The sequence below is a fragment of the Pogoniulus pusillus genome, chromosome 11 (genome assembly GCF_015220805.1).
Source record: "Pogoniulus pusillus isolate bPogPus1 chromosome 11, bPogPus1.pri, whole genome shotgun sequence".
In the NCBI taxonomy this organism is placed as follows: Eukaryota; Metazoa; Chordata; class Aves; order Piciformes; family Lybiidae; genus Pogoniulus; species Pogoniulus pusillus.
This window is the reverse complement of record NC_087274.1, coordinates 16,951,071-16,967,872: the sequence shown is the minus strand read 5'-3', so window position 1 is coordinate 16,967,872 and position 16,802 is coordinate 16,951,071. Positions and strand designations below refer to the sequence as shown.

Genomic DNA, 16,802 nt, shown 5'->3' with positions numbered 1-16,802 from the left:
TGTGACTGAGCTGGAGGGCAGAAGGGCTCTGCAGCGGGACCTTGACCGCCTGCACAGATGGGCAGAGGCCAATGGGATGGGGTTCAATAGCTCAAAGTGCAGGGTGCTGCACTTTGGCCACAACAACCCCATGCAGAGATACAGGCTGGGGTCGGAGTGGCTGGAGAGCAGCCAGACAGAGAGGGATCTGGGGGTACTGATTGATACCCGCCTGAACATGAGCCAGCAGTGTGCCCAGGTGGCCAAGAGAGCCAGTGGCATCCTGGCTTGTATCAGGAGTGGTGTGGTCAGCAGGAGCAGGGAGGTCATCCTGCCCCTGTACTCTGCACTGGTCAGACCACACCTCGAGTACTGCGTTCAGTTCTGGGCCCCCCAGTTTAGGAAGGACACTGAGATGCTTGAGCGTGTCCAGAGAAGGGCGACGAGGCTGGTGAGAGGCCTTGAGCACAAGCCCTACGAGGAGAGGCTTAGGGAGCTGGGGTTGTTTAGCCTGGAGAAGAGGAGGCTCAGGGGTGACCTTATTGCTGTCTACAACTACCTGAGGGGCGGTTGTGGCCAGGAGGAGGTTGCTCTCTTCTCTCAGGTGGCCAGCTCCAGAACAAGAGGACACAGCCTCAGGCTGCGCCAGGGGAAATTTCGGCTCGAGGTGAGGAGAAAGTTCTTCACTGAGAGAGTCATTAGGCACTGGAATGGGCTGCCTGGGGAGGTGGTGGAGTCGTCGTCCCTGGGGCAGTTCAAGGCAAGGTTGGATGTGGCACTTGGTGCCATGGTCTAGCCTTGGGCACTGTGGTAAAGGGTTGGACTTGATGATCTGTGAGGTCTCTTCCAACCTTGGTGGTGGTGATACTGGGATCCTCCTCTGCCAAACTGTCTCATGTCTCAGATAAAAACACCAGCAACAGCAAAATGCAACCAGTTACATTCAGCACATTAGATATCTCAGCACCACAAGGTTGTGGGGACACCCAAACACCTTGTGGTTCTTCAGCATCTGTGGGCCTACACCATCACTGAAGTACTGCCCCAAGTGGCCTCCACTCATTCACAAGGACTCCGTGCATTTAAGAGCAAACTTCATCTTACATATTGTCACTGCTCTTCAAGGAGAGAATCAAACACAAGGAGGGGAAACCAAAGAAGAGTCACATCAATGGAGAGCATGGGGCAAAGAAACAGAGCTTGTGTCCAGCCAGAGTGGGCTCAGATTGGTGAGGAAAAAAAAAAAAGGTCCAATTGGACAAGCACCCCTTTGCTTGTGGATGGAGCCATGAAGAAAGTGCCTCCTGTGAAGCCACCAAGCAGATGGCATGGCCAGAGCAGCCAGTCACCAGTTAGAGGTGGTCAGCTGGAACTGGGTGGGCTAACATAGTCAGCCTTGGACCATGCATTAAATCCTAGATCTTTGATGTGGAGATGAGAGTTACCTAGAGATGAAGAGAATGCAGCAGGGACTGTGTCCTGTCCACCACTGTGGAGCCAGCAGAGGAGAAATATGAGGAGAAAAGTTGTCTTCTTGCTGACCTCTTGCGTATTCCTGAGCCACAGAGAGGGGGACCAAAGGGAAGGGCATGCCCTCTACTAGATTCATAGGCAGACTTGGCAAAGAAACCAGCCTCAAGTGCTGTCCCAGGGAAGCACTCAGCCTTCAGTCCTTCCAAGTGCTCCACAGGCTGGGAGTGGAGAAGAACACAAGGGGTGGTCATGCTCACAGAGGGCCTGAGAGGAAAGCCCTCACCAGGTGATGCAGGCCACTCCACCCCAAAGGTGAAATAAAGACAGAATAGAGAAATAAACACAGAAAGAGGGGAAGATGTGTGGAACAGTGCTTCCTTCAGCAGCCTTGCCACTAAACTTCTCAGCAAGGTCTTCCAAGACCTCTGTGCATCACAATGGGGGTGAGCACACATCCGAATACATGAGATCCTGTTGACTATCCGAGGCCTTTTCGGAGCCTTAAATTAAGCCTGAGGAGGAGAGGACAAGGGCTGAGAGGACCCAAGGCCACCCCATAAAACCAAGGAGAAGTTGGGGAGCAAGCTGGCCAACAGGGAGATGGTATAAGTGGCACCTGAGAAATAATAGAAAGCATAATTAACCTGAAACAAAGCACTCAGGCCTCAGAAGGAGGAGATATTACAAACTATAATTCAGCAGGCTGCTCAAGGCACTTGAAAGGATAGAGTATGAGGCAGTAGAAGACCAAAGCTACACAAAGACAGTGTAGGACAGCTATCAAGCCTGAAAAGCTCTGCCCACCTCTGGGATTAGCTCTTGGCATCCCACATTCCTGCTCTAGAGCTTGCACCCATAGAGAGCTATGGGCTGCAGATTGCTGTTTCACTGAGTGCAGAGCATTGCAGCCAGAGATGTTTCATCTTCACAGCATGGAGCGCACACACAGCTTCCAGCCGAGGTGAGAGAAGCCTGCACTACAGAGGTTCACCCTGCAGGGTATGGTGCAGTTCCTGAGCAGTAAAGTCATAGAATCATTTTGGTTGGAAGAGACCTATAAGGTCATCAGCTCCAACCATTAAGCCAGTACTGTCAAGTCCACCACTAAACCATGTCCCTCAGAACCAGTTCCCCATGGCTATTAAATCCCTCCAGCAATGATGACAGCACCGCTTCCTTGGGCAGCCTGCTCCAGGGCTTGACAACCCTTCTGATGAAGAAATGATTCCTCACAACCAACCTAAACCTCCCCTGATACAACCTGAGGCTTTTTCCTCCTGTCCTATTGCTTGCTCCTTGGGAGAAGAGAGGCTGGCTCCAACCTCCTTCCAAGGAGCTGCAGAGTGATCTGTAGGCACACTGTGACACAGCACAGCATCTCAGAGCTGGAGGGGAGCTCACAGGGCATTTTGGGGTGGAAGGTGCAAGGAAAAACACACCAGGTTTGTCTTGCAGCCAGGAGCTCCTGCACTTCACTTTTTTTTAATCCAAGGGAATTACTCTGGATTTACACCACTGCAGATGACAGCACAAGTTGGTCTAAAGTCAATGAACCAACCTAACTGACAAATTCTTCCCCAGGACCGTAAGCAGGAGCCCTGCTCCATCAATGGAAGCATTTTCTCCAGCTCCAGCAGCTTTTGCCCTTGGGTTAAAGCTCACAGGGCAGGAGCCCAACACAGGCATGCCTGGAAGGGGCTGGAGCCGAGCCAGATGATGGCAGCTGGAATCCAGCCTACTTGAGCTGACACGATCTGGGGGGGCTTGGATGGAAGGAGATGGTTTCTTTTCCACCGGGGGATTTACAAGTGGGGTAATGGTGGAAATGTGAAGGAAAAAAAATCAACCTCAAATTAAAAAATAAACCCCTCTTAACAGCACAGATCAGAGCTTTTTTGTAGGGTGAAAGGTACCTTCCTGCCACCTCCCATCCCTCCTTCCTTCTCCCGCCCCTCTCCCCCATCTCACTCCCTTCCCCCCTGTCCAGCCCACAGCAGCTGGTTTATATTTGGTTGTAAATTTATGGCCCCTTTTGTGTTCTTAATCCTCTTGCAAACTATATTAAAGCCTCAGACCTTTCTACTTGGTGCTAATAAGCTCAACACTTGTATGCCTCCAAGGCAGAACATTAATTGTGGTGTGTTAATGAATGATGTAGTTTTGGACAGTGAGACAAAACAGGCTGCTTCTCTGCACCACTGTCTGCTTCCTCCTCGAGTCGCTGGGTCTAGGACATCTACCCAGCCCACGAGCTGCTTTTATTTTATTCTTTCTTTTCTTTTTTTAAGTTGGCTGTGCCTATTTTGGGATTACTCTGCTGGAACAGAGCAGGAGCCCAACAAGTCCAGTGCTCTCCTGCCAAGGCTGGATGCTTCCGAGGAAAGTCTGAGTCCCACCTTCCCTGTGCACCGTAGCAGAGCTGCGCTGGCAGTGCATATCCTGCATAGGGAAAGTCCTTCCTGGCCCCAGGCACTGCTCAGTCTTGACCTAAAACCTAAGGACCATACATCCTGTCCACTTCCAAATCCCATTTCCTTGCCCACTTCCAGTTCCCATTTCCTTATCCACCAAGAAGCTGGGGTCCCTCACAGGCAGAGAGGTACAGGAATGCCTCCACCTCTGCTAAACTTCAGCTTCCCGCTGGCCTCACATCCCGTAAAAGCAGAGCCCATCCAAGCACCAAGGATTGGCTTTGCCTTCATTAACAGCTCATAGTGACCCAGGGATCGACATTTCCAGAGCACACATATGGTAAATCAGGAGTGACCACACTGATTTCACTGGGGTTTCACGGGTAGGAAGGGAAGCCCACGGGTAGAAATGGGAGCTCACAGGTAGAAACAGAAGCTGAAGATGTCTACAAGGACAGATGTAGGGCGAGATATGAAAAGAATTGAGTGAACAGTCAGCCTGGGACAGGACATGGCTGAGGTGCCACCAAAACAAGGAGAAGCTAGAGAAAGCATGGTGCGTCCTCAGCCAGGCACCAAGCCCAGTCATCCCTTCCGGAGGAGAAGGAAAGCAGGAGCTCCCCCATTACACCTGACCTCGAGGGATGACATGTATCCCTCGTGTGATGGGGAAGGACAGGGACCTGCCACCAAAAAGCCAGAGTAAAGCCACGCTCATGTTCAGACAGGTGCAAGAGCACCATGGCTGCTCCTGCCAGTAACCCGCAAGGCGATTTCAAGATAAAAATGCCACCACCGTGGAGACACCATGAGTGGCCAAGATCCTTCCCCAACATCAACATAAACTCTGTGACCCAACAACAGTAACAGCTTCTCAGTAGATATTTATCTCAGGAGGGTGGTTGAGGAGGTACTTTTCAAGCAGCTTCATCTTGGGCCAAGGACAGAGCCAGTGATGATGTTATCTGCAATAAAGCCATACGCCTGACACAGACCAGCCCTGCTCCCAGCCCTGCTCTCATCCTCCATCCTGCTCCACAAGCTGTAATGTCCATGGCAAAGCTGACTTTATATCCTCAGATATCCCCTCTCTAACAACTGCAGAGTTCATTGCTCAGAAAGGGGAAGTTTTCCCCAATTCATACTGACTTTGACAGCTTCTTGCAGGGGAGTTTTAATAAACAGGGAATGGGAAGGCAGAAAGCTGCCAGAGCTACCAGCTTAAGTTGGCCTTGTTCCTCCTGAGCACCCTCCACATGTAAACCTCAGAGTCCTTTAGAAACACCTATGAGATTAAAAGGTAGCCCAGGGATGGAAAAGATACTCACTCACTTTGTGGCAAGGGTGAATCATAGAACCATTTTGGTTGGAAGAGACCTTTGTGATCATCAAGTCCAACTGCTAATTCAGCACTGTCAGGTCACCACTAAGCCATGTCCCTCAGTGCCACCATACAAGATCCTGAAGAGAAACTGTGATAGGGAAACAGCAATCCTGAGATAATTGCTCCAGAGACTAAGCTGTCCAACACAACTCTGGTCCCATCACCACTACAGGCAGCAGAGCCAGCGGTGGTGGCTGCAATCTGCTGGTCTTGAAGTTACACTGAAGAGCTAAAAACTCTTTGGAAAGCTTCACAACACATGAGCAGCCAAACAGCCAGTTTTGATGGCAAGCTGCCAGAAACACCACGCAAGAACATGCTGGGTTTGAAGCTCTTTGCTGGAGCTCATCTCTCACATCTCTGTGGCAATCTGTCCCATTGAGAGGAGACACAGCTTGATTGCCAAGAAATGGTGAGAGTATCTGCCAGTGCTGCTGCAGATAAGTGCAGCTCCACTGGAGTTTAGAAAGACAACGAGGACTGGTGGTGACCATGTAAGGGTGGTGAAACAAGAGTTCAATGGCTGGAGTCACAGAGAAAAGTGCCACACGTGGAGTGTCTCACTCCACCTTTCCACATGCCAGCTCGCAGCCTTCACCACAAGCAGCCTCTCAAGAAACTATACCTCATGTACCACTGCTGGCAAAACCAGAGAAGGAGAAACCACTGAAAAGCAAGCAAAAGCTTGTGCTTGGAGGTGAGGCTGAAAACAGAATTGGGGAGGTAGATGGAACCACTACTCCATGGAGCTTTAAACTGAATTATCAACAACCTGAAAGGTTTCCCAGGAAAAGAGCTGCTCTTCTGCGTGGAGCATTCAGATTTTTCACACGAGCGGCCTCACTACAAGAGTGCAATATCTGCAATATCCAGGGAGTGGAGGTTAAGAGGATGGGGCCATTCTTTCCATTAGTGCCCTGTGGCAAGACAAGAGGGTACAGACACAGACTTGAATCCAGGAGGTTCCATCTAAACATGAGGAAAACCTTCTTTGATGTGAGGTTGACAAAGCACTGGAGCAGGCTGCCCAGAGAGGTTGTGGAGCCTCCTTCTCTGGAGGGATTCCAAATGTGCCTGCGTATTGTGATCTCTTGCAGCTTGCTGTGGGTGACCCTGCCTTAGCAGGGTCGTGAACTAAATGATGTCTAGAGGTCCCTTCCAACACTCACCACGCTGGGATTCCAGGGCTCTGCAGCATCTACCTAGAAGGAACATGCTTAGATCTACCTAGTGCTTCCACCTCGGGTCTCTCAGAATCTCAGCAGCAGGGTGGGGAGAGTTACAAATTGACGCCATTTAACAGCATTTACCAACTACTCAAGGCTCATGAACACAAAAAGCACCGCCGTTTCTGCTGGTAGAGGGCACCTGGACTGGAAGGATCTTTAATCTGGTCATCACAATCTCGCCAAGAAGAAAATGATCTCTTTTCTTCCCATTAGAAGCAAGTTCCCCTTATCTCTGCATGCACAACTCGCTCAGCTCAGGGCCATCGGCGCCTTGTGTGTGGGAGAAGGAGTCTCAGTAGCTCAGAGTGCACCTAAGGGCTCTGTGAAGTGTGAGAGGTTCAGTTTACACAAAAATTAAGAGGAGACCGAGTGTGGGAATCAGAATAGCCTCCTGCTTCCTAAAAGACCAACTGAGCCCAGTGTACCCTACCTCACACTGCTGAAAGAGAAGGCTCAAAACACAATTGGCTACCCCAGCTACTCCCCAGTCCCACCAATACGGGGAAAGTGTTTGCTCCTGGATATGCCAGAACTTGAAGCAGAGGCAAGGTGTGCTAGTAGGGTGCTTTGCCAGAGTACCTGTTCTCAGGAGGCTTTAGCCATCCCTTAAGCAGGAATTAGGATCCTTGCCAGCTTGGAATAGTGCATGATGCCAAACATTGGGAAAGCAAAAGGGATTTGAGGAGAGGAATGGAGATCCAGAGCAGACTTTGGATTTAGAAAAATCCAAAAACATTTGGATTCACAGTTGAGGGTGGGACATTCATACTCCACTAGGAAAAAAACACCCACAGAAGTGAGACCAGCAGGTATAAAAACTGAGGGACAGAGGCTCTCCCCTTCCAGCACTGCCAATATTGCTAGTGCCAGCACTCCCTAGCCAAGCTGCAGTGCAAATTACAAGTCCATTAGGACACCACAGAGGTCAGGTCTCCCTTTTCCATGACCCCATTCCCATCACACAAGCTCTCCTCACCTCCCCCAGAGCCTGCTGCTGGGCTCAGCGTTCTGTGGCTTTATTACAGCAAAGGCAACCAACCAAAGGCCTTCAACAACTTGCTTTCTAGTAGCAAAAAATTATCTTGCTGTGCAGGAGATAAAAGCAGCAGCAAAGGAGGGTGGAAGGACCTTCAACTCCCTGCCTGTTGCCATTTAACCCTCCCTTAATAGGAAATAAATAGGAGTGAAAGATGCTGCCGGAGGAAAGCACATCACACTCCATCTCCCTGCGCCTCTTCTGCCCCAAAGTATGAGGGAGGGAGCCCCATGAACCATAGCCCTTTTTTGACAGCAAGGTTGGAAAAATGATCTTTCTCCTGAAGAAAAGTGAAGTAGCCTGAGCAAAGGGTGATGTAATTTCAAACACAGAGCTTGCCTAGGTCTTAGGTAGAGATTCATGGGGTGTTTCCTGTGGCATCACTCAGATTTCAGCCACCAGCACATTAAGAACTGTGCCTAGCAGGTGGCATGCAGTGTTTGGGTTCCTGCCTTCTCCTCCAACAGCAAAGGCTGAGCTGGGCTTGTGTGTGATTTGACAGAACTAGAGCTGCCAAAAGAAGAAATCCTGCTCGAGCACAAGAGAACAGTGGACCTTGCCTCACAGCAGGGCCCAAGACAGCCTATTGGCTCTAGATACTACAACTGCTGTGTTGGCAACGACATCTCTGCATTGGACATGTCACCTTCACCCCAAATCCACTGCCTGCCCCAACCCAACTGGTAAAGAGCCTGTCCCATATAGGCCAGGATGCAAAAGCCATCATCTATGCTGCCACACCAGCCTGCCACCTTCACCACTACCTCTGCTGATGGAGGCACATGAATATGAAGCCTACATCTACCTAGGTTCAAAGCCCCCCCAGAACCAGGCTTCTCTGCACTGTCCACCTACCTTGGAGCCTGTAAGGAGGATCTGACCCAGGAAAACCAAGGTAGTGAGGCGAGGCTCTCAGAGGGCCTCAGACCCCTTCCCAGCCAGCTCAGTCCTCCTTCATACTTCATCCCAAGACCCCCATCAACACCCCAATCCAGTGCCAAGTACCATGAGACCCCTCCCAAATAACACAAAGTCTGTAGTCTCTCTTCAAGACACCCTCAGCAGAGCCTGACAATGGGAGGGACTCCATTCACTGCCTCCCTTCCCTTCCACCCCACATTCTTTTAGGAGCTCTCCGGGACCATGTTCACTGCTCGGCACACTCCACACAAGTCACCAGTTGCAAGGGGCTGTGGGGTGGTGATAGGGTGTGGGCAGCACCTCCGTCCTCAGCAGCGAGTGTGACATCCCTCCTACACTCAGTCACTTACATCCCCATTGCCCTTTTAAATTCTTCAAAGGCATCGAGTGTGGACACAGAAGGCCGGGGGGGGGGGGGAACACCCACGCAGGACCTCCTACATTGGGGGTCTGTGGGAAGAGGAGGGAAGAAAGCAGAAAAGGATGAGAGAAAGAAGGGAAGGAGAGGGATGGGGAGAGAAGGAAAAGGGTTCCCCCGCCCAACACATGCATCTACACACTTGTCCCGTCTCGACCACGCGTGGGGACCTCACCTTCCTCTTATGGCGATGGATGTCGCCGATGGAGTTGGCCACGGTGTTGGGTCCCAGAAGCATGCGGGTGCTGCGCGGCCACTCGGTGCTCACCAGGTGATGCTCCCCCATCAAGATCTTCCGCACGTTCTCCGCGCCTGTCACCCGCACCAGCGGCCGCCCCAGCAAGTGCGTCTTGAAAACATTCCCGTACTTCTCCCGCCGCGAAGACTGAAAGCAGGAACCCTGCGAGGGGCGGAGGGGCAAAACAGGAGTGGGGGATGGTGTTATCGCACGGCTTCTCCGCACCCACGCGTGGGGATCCCCGCGGAACATCTTACGTGGTGAGAGAGGGAGGGCAACACGGACGGGGATAGAGGAGAGCAGAAATAGAGGGGAGAGAGGTCACCCTGACGTCCCAGCCACGCACAGCCCGGCTCCAGCGACGGGGAGCCCGCTGCTGCCCTCCCGCAGTCCCGACTAGGATCCGTTCCCTCCGGCCCCCTTCCTCCTCACTTTTATTTCTACCTCTGCTTCCCCTGGCACTTTTTTAACCTTTTAGTGGCTTGGTGTTTTCTTCCTCTTTCTCCTTCCCCCTTCCCTCCCCCTCTTGGTTTTCTTTTATTTTCTTTTTTCTTTCTCTCCTTTTATTTTTTTTTATTTCCCTTTCCCCTACTCCTTTCTCTTTCTCCCCACTTTTTCATCCCATTTCCCTTTTCTTTCCTCACTTCATCTTTTACTTTCTCCTTTTTCTCTTTTTTTCCCACTTTCCCCCTTCCTTCTTTCTCTTTTACCCTTTCTCTCCTCTTCTTTGTTTCTTTTCTCCCCTTTTTTTCCCTCTTCTTTTCCCCCCTTCTCTTCCCCCACCCCGTTCTCCTTTTTCACTCCCCATTCCCTCTCTCTTCTCCCCCCCCCCCCCCCCCCTTTCCTCCCTCCCTCCTTCTCTTTTCCCCTCTCTCTTTTTTTTTTTTTTTAAACTCAATTTACTCGAAAGGCTGCAATTTCCCTAAGTAACTCTCCAGATTTGAAAACCTTTAATAACTTTCCCACATGCTCGGAGGGTTTTTTGCCGAGAGAAGCCACGGAGGAGACGGGATGAGAGAGGGGGAAGGGGGGGTTCCCCCAAAAAAACCCCATCCCGAGCAGGGAGAGTATCTGGGAGCGCTGCAGCTCGGCTCCGAGAGCGCGGCTGTTTATTTTGAAACAAAAGCGCGGTTGTGAAGTTCAGATGTTCAGGTGACCCTGTTTCTTGATCTGCGTAAATATAATTAAAGTCCTTTTTGTGGCATTAATAAAGAGTTATTTGTACACCATTTCCAGGGCAGCACAAAGAGGACCTTTATGTGGGAGAAGTTTCGAATGGAGTCCAATTTATACAAAAATTTTGTATTTTTAGCCCTGGACTCTGTTTGGATGGAGCCTGTGGAAAAGCGAGAACCCTTTTCTGGTCCCCCTGTAAAAAATCTGATAAATTTCTTTAAAAAATAAAGCCCTATTGAGAGCGGCTGCTTAACCCCTTCGGGGCCGGCCGGGGGAGCGGGGCCACCGCGCTGGGCTCTCACGCTGGGGCTTCCCCGGCGCCGCCAGGGGGGAACGGGGACACAAGAGGGACACCGGGGAACGCGGCGGCTCTCACGGCCGGGACCCGGGCTCTGCCATCCCATCAATGAAACGCGACTTTGCCTGGCAGGAGCATCCTCGCCCGGCTCCTGTTTGCTTTTTATTATTTTGCCCTCAGAGGAAGAGGGTGGGAAACCCTTGGGTTAATTTAAACCTCAGGGGTTCCCTCTTGGGACGCTGCGAGCCCCCGGGAGTGCCCTGGTTTCCCCGTGCCTCCTCTCCTTCTTTCTCTTTCAATTTTTAGTGCGTTTCTCTCTCTCCCTTTTTTTCCCCCCCTTTTCTTTTTTTTTTTCCCCTGGCAGTCCGAAGGGGATCCCGCTCCGCCCGCTGCTGTTCAGCATTTAGCGAGGTTAATCCCGGGTTAATCTCCCCATTACCTCCGCGGGCTTCCCCCAACACCGAACCACGGGCCGGGACGGGTTACAAACAACCCCGGGAACACGGAGAGCTCATTGCACGGGTGTCGCTGACGCGACCTGGCGACATCCCTTCCACCGCTCCTCCGAGCTGCGGCGAGCCCCGGGGAGACCTCCCCACCCCTGTCTTTTTCTGCAAAGATTTAGTCTGAAGAAGTGAGAAAGGGAGTTTTTGGGAGATCCTGAGAGCGAAGAAAAGGAGCTTTGGAGCAGCGCAGAGGAGACCTGAAGCAGCGCCCCCGGTTCTCAGCAGCCCCCGCCAGGGGAAGCCCGCAGCGCCCGGCCAGGGAGCGCAGCGCGGCGGCGGCTCCGGCTCCGAGTCTAGCCTAGTCAAAGCTCCCTCGATTCCCCCCTCCAAACCCCAACCATCAGCAGCTCCCGACCCCAGCTCGTAGGGATGATGCAATCGACAGGGTGAAAAAAAATCACCCAATTCTTTAAGGGAAAAAAGGAGAAGCTGGTCCCAGCCCACCTTCCAGGGAGGGAAGAGAAAAGGGAATCCTCCTTACCTGCAGGAGCCAGTGGAAGGTTTCTCCGATTAAAGGGAATCCCATAGAGCCTTTAGGGATTGGTAGCTTGCAGGTTTTGTCGCGGGTGGCAGCCCAGCGGAGCTGCCACAGCTGTTGGGACACGGCCAGCAGCAAAGTCAGTGACACCAAACACGCGGCGAGGGTAGCCAGTGCCGAGACGAGATCAAAACTTGCAAAAAGCATATTTGGAAGAAGGAGGAGGAGGAGGGTGGGGAGAGAAACAGCCCCTGTGACAGGCACCACACTCGCACCCACACACACGCACCGCAGGGAGAAAAAAGGGCGATGGAGGAGGGCAGGGGAAAGACTGCCTGGGGGGTCCCGGGGCTGTCGGGGGGGCCCCGGCGTGCTCCCCTCTCTGCTGGCAGGTTAGAAAAACAACAGGAAAAATGAGGGGGGGGGGGGATTGGGGTGGGGAATAAAGGGGCAAAAAGCTGTTTCTCCTCTGCCCCTCTCTGAAAACTTTGTTTGGAGTAAACTTGACAGAGTGACACAGGGAGAAAAAAACCCAAAACAAACAAAAAACACAAACAAGCAAACAAACAAACAAAAAAAACTCACACCCAACAAGGCAACACCCCACACAACACGAAAAGAGAAAAACGAGGCCCCAAAAGAAGGGGGTGGGGGGCTGCTGAAGAGTTCCAAACTCGTGGATTAAGGAAAAAAAAAAAAAAATGCCACGGAGTGAAGGAAAAAAAAGAAGCCAAGACCCACAAAAGTCCAACTGCAGATGCTCTGGGTCTCGATCGCCTTCAAGGCAAAGCCACACACACCATAAATGGGAGAAGAAGTGATGGGGGGGGGGGGGGTGAAAGGGAAAATGAAAAGTGAGAAAAAATAAAGGGGGAAAAATTAAAAAGAAAAAAAATGAAAAGAATGGGGAAAAAAATGAAAAGGGGAGAGGAGAATGAAGAGGGGGAGAAGTGAAGAGGGAGGAATAAAAGAGGGGAAAAAATGAAAGGGGGGAGGGGGGGGATAAAAATCAACAACCAAAAAAAGGAGCGAGATTTAAAAAAATCTTTTAAGAAGAAAAAATAAAAATTGTAAAAATCGTCAAATAATTCAGCCCCGACCTGGAGAGATGGAAGAAGTAAAGAGCTGGATATATGTATCTATACACACGGAGCGAGGCGGCTCGGTTTGTATCGCTATCTCTCGGTACATAAATAAATCTCTATAAATACAGCCCTGTCTATATTGCCGGTGATTTGGGAGCCCCAGACTTAGCCCCAGACTTCTGCAGGGAGGGAGGCAGGGCTCTGGGTATAGCCCCTCTGCAACCTTCAATTTGAGTCCAAAAAGAAAGTCCATGTGTGTTTATATAGAGGCGGGGAAGCCGGGGCTGGGCCGGCCGCCAGCCCGGCTGCTCACCCCCCCACCCCCCCTTCTCTCCTTCTCTCCTCACACCCACCCTCACTTCAGAGGGCTCCGGGGGGGGGGCGGGGGGAGAGGTGGGGGGGGGGGGGGCGGGCCAAGTCGAGCCGAGCCGAGCCGGGCGGACGCGGCGCTGGAGCGTGCGAGCCCTGGCCCGCCGCCCGCGGCACGGTCACGCCGCGCTCCTCATCCTCCTCCTCCTCCTTCTTCTCCTCCTCCTCCTCCTTTTCAGCCGTCCGTACCTTCAGCCTGCCGAGAGACAAGCGCAGCTCAGCTCCGGCGCCTACCCTCCTTACCCTCCTCCTCAACTGCAACCCCTTCGAAATGATTCCCCCCCCCCAAATCATGCCCCCTCCCCCCCCCCCCCCCCCCCCCATACATCCCCAGTTTAACCCTTAAGGATGTTCTCCCGGCAATGAACACCCACACACACACATCATTTCACCCCCACAATAACTCGCACTCCACACCCCCCTGGGTGATTTTCCCTCGCTATGACCTCCCTTCCCTCTTGCAAGGTTCCCCCAGTATTTAATCTTTAGTAACCCCACACACCTTGCAACGATCCCCCACTTGCAGTGGTCCCCTCCACTCTTTAATCTTTAGCAACTCCCCTTTACAATGATCCCCCTTTGCAATGGTCACCCCCACTGTTTAATCCCAGCGATCCCCCACTTTGGCATGACCCCTCCTCTGTCATTCTATCATTTTCCCCTCGCTGCGACTCCCATCTTCCCTTGAATGTTCTGCTCCATGAAAGTCCCCTCAATATTGTCAATGATTTCCTCTTTGCAATTATCCCCCCAATATTTAACCCTTAATCCTAATAATGATCCCACTCCCCTCATTAATGACTCTCACCCCCATTTGAAAATCCCCTTCCAGTGATGGTCCCTGCAATGGGGATGATGCCCCCCAATTTTTAACCCTTAATCATCTCACTCTTACAATGATCCCCCTAATACTTACTCTTTGATGATCCCCCCCTTATGTTTCCCACCCTGCTACATTTAACCCTGAATTATTCTTCCTTACAATAATCCCCCAATGCTTAACCCTAAATGACGTTCCCCCCTTGCAATGATTTCTTCTCCCAAGATCTTCCACCACCCCCAATATTCAACCCTTTACAATTTCAGCTTGCCCTGCAAGAGTTAGATCCACATATTTTACCCCCTTGCAATACCTCCCCCCCCTCAGATTTATCCTATAATGATGACTTCCTCTTAGTTATTCAGAGCCCCCCTACCCAGTTTGCCCCAGGCAAAGACTTACCCCTGTGCCCCACACTTATCAGCCCCAGGCAATGATTCTGCTTGTCCCAAATAATTCTCCCCAAAGTGATTTCCCTCTCTTTCATTACTTGCAATGATTCGCCCCCCCCTCTCCCTCCCCATAATGATCCAGGACATCCCCTCCCCGGATTTCCCCACTTGCTCCTCTCCCATTACTTCTCTGCTTGCAACGATTTTCCCCTTCAGTGATTTATTCCCTGCAATAATTTGCCCTCTTGCAACGACAACCCCCCCAGTTACTTGCAACAACGGGCCCTCCTCACCCCCCAGTTATTTCCTCCCAGTGCTTTGCCCCTTGCAATGATTCACTTTCTGCCCCCCTCTTTCCACTTCCTCCCCTCAATATATTTTTAGAGTTCGGTATACTTCATACATTCTCTGTTTGCTCAGGTTTGGGGGGGGCGGGGCTGTGATTTCTCTTTGACCCCCCTCCAACCTCTAAGTGCTTCCCAGAACATGTGAGATCAGTGCTCAGGGACCCCTCTTTAACCGAGGTGTGTGTCTGATCCAGCCCCTGCCTTGCACAGAAGGCTGCTCCCACCCACCTCCCCCACCCCCACCCCCACCCACCTCCCGTCCCCAGCGCGATGGAAGCAGAGGCAGGTATCTGAGCTGCCTGGTTACAGGCACTTTTGGAAAGCATTTGCTTCAGATTACAGGAGCAACAAAACTTCATTGAGTTCTCCACACACACCTTTCTCTATCACGCACTCCACCCCCACAGCCCCTCTGCCTCATCACCCCCTCTCCACGTCCCCCTTTAGCCTCCTCAGCTGGTTTGACTCTGGTGCCCTGCGAGACTGGGAGAGGCTTTGTCCCCACCACCGCAGCTTCCAAGGAGTTTAGGGGGTGTCCTCCGCCATACTCCTTCCTCCGGGGTGAGCTCGGGTGGGGGTGTGAGCTAGGCCAGGAGCCCCTTTCCTGCATCTCCCCCCCCCATCCCGATGAAGAGGATCCCCCCGGAGCAGCCCGGCTTTGTTGCATCTTTGGGTGCCCCCTGTGCATGCCCGAGGACTCCTTGCTGACCCCCTGCTCCCCCGTATCCCGGTGCAAAGCCACTGCCGACCCCTCTGCCCCCAACCCCATCGCATCCCCCTCTATCCCCACAATGGAAGTTTTCCAGAGGTGCATCCCAGTGGAGGGAGATTCCACACACCCCTCCGCCCTGCTCACCGCCTCCCGGTGCACCCCACCACGGGGACACTCCCCCTTCCTCGCCAGTGCACCCATATGCAGGAACACCTTCCCCCACCTCTGCGCCCCGCGGTGCAGGGACCCCCTTCCCCGTCTGCCGGTGCGGATGGCAGCAGTCCCCCCGCCGCCGCCGCAGCTCACTCTTTGCCCTGTCGCCCCACCCGGTGGCGGCCGCTGGCACTGCAGGCACCGCAGCGCAGGTGGCAGCGGGTCCCCCGTTGCTCCGCACTCCGCATCGCCGAGCCCCCCACCCCCTTCCCTGCAGGCTCCCTCTTCGGTTCAGCCTCAAGCGCCTCCCAAAAAGCTCCTTCTCTAAAGCGCTTCCCAAGCATCTTCCCAAAGCACTTTCCTGCAACAACTTCCCAAGATACCTAAGGCCCCCTTCTTGAAGCACCTGCCCAACACACCTTCCTGAAGCACCTTCCTAAAATCCTTTCCCAAAGCACACTCCTAAACCATCTTCACAAAATACCCTCCTAAAGAACATTCCTTAATCACCTTCACAAAACTTCTTCCTAAAACTCCTTCTCAAGGCATCTTCCTAAAGCACCTTCCCAAAACACGTACCCAAACATCTTTCCCAAAGTGTTTTCCTGAAGCTCCTTCCTAAAGCATCTTCCTAAAACACTTTCCTCAAGTGCCTCCCAAAAAAACCCCTTCCCTAAAGAGCTTCCCAAGCATCTTCCCAAAGCACTTTCCCACAGCAGCTTCCCAAAAATCTTCACAAAATACCTTCCCAAGGAACCCTCTTGAAGCCCCTTCCCAAAACACCTTCCAGAAGCACCTTCCTAAAATCCTTTCCCAAAGCACACTCCCAATCCATCTTCATAAAATACCTTCCTAAAGAATCTTCCTAAAAACCACCTTCAGAGAGCACTTTCACAAAGCATCTGCCTAAAAATACCTTCCTAAAGAACCTTCCTGAAGCACCTTCCCAAAACATGTACCCAAATATCTTTCCCAAAGCATATTCCTGAAGCTCCTTCCTAAAACACCCTCCTAAAAACCCCTTCTCAATGTGCCTCCCAAAAGCACCTTCCCAGAGTGTTTCACAGCAGCCAGCAGTACTTCCCCAAAGTACCTTCCTGAACACCTTCCCCAGCCCTCCCAGCTCAGTGGGCTCAGATCTCCCTCCTCACTAAGCCAGGCGAAGGTAAGAGGGCTCAGCCCTCTTCCTGTACCCCCAGATCACGAGAGCGGCTGGGGACATCACACATCTCCCAAGGTGGTGGCAACTTAGAATGTCACCAGGCTCAGCATTAGACCTCAGCTGGGAGCTGAGAGGTTCAAAAAGACAGTAGGCTTCAGAGAAGCCTACTCATCACCTACAGCTTCACTTTAGCCCCACCACAGAAAATCCCCCAG

At 52.3% G+C, this 16,802-nt stretch overlaps 1 protein-coding gene across 9 annotated transcripts in view; it reads right to left on the bottom strand.

Annotated features, from left to right (window-relative positions):
- LOC135179429 (cytochrome P450 26B1) overlaps positions 1 to 16,802 on the bottom strand; it is a 53,033-nt gene that overhangs the window by 13,772 nt on the left and 22,459 nt on the right. For 8 of the 9 annotated variants that reach the window (XM_064151215.1, XM_064151214.1, XM_064151217.1 and 5 more), the window contains 2 exons: positions 11,551 to 13,197; positions 9,027 to 9,251 (listed from right to left, as the gene is read on the bottom strand). In XM_064151215.1, coding sequence (XP_064007285.1) covers positions 9,027 to 9,251; positions 11,551 to 11,754 — 429 coding nt within the window. In that variant the 5' untranslated portion in view covers positions 11,755 to 13,197. The remainder of the gene's footprint in view (positions 1 to 9,026; positions 9,252 to 11,550; positions 13,198 to 16,802) is intronic. The other variant, XM_064151222.1, reaches the window with a different exon arrangement.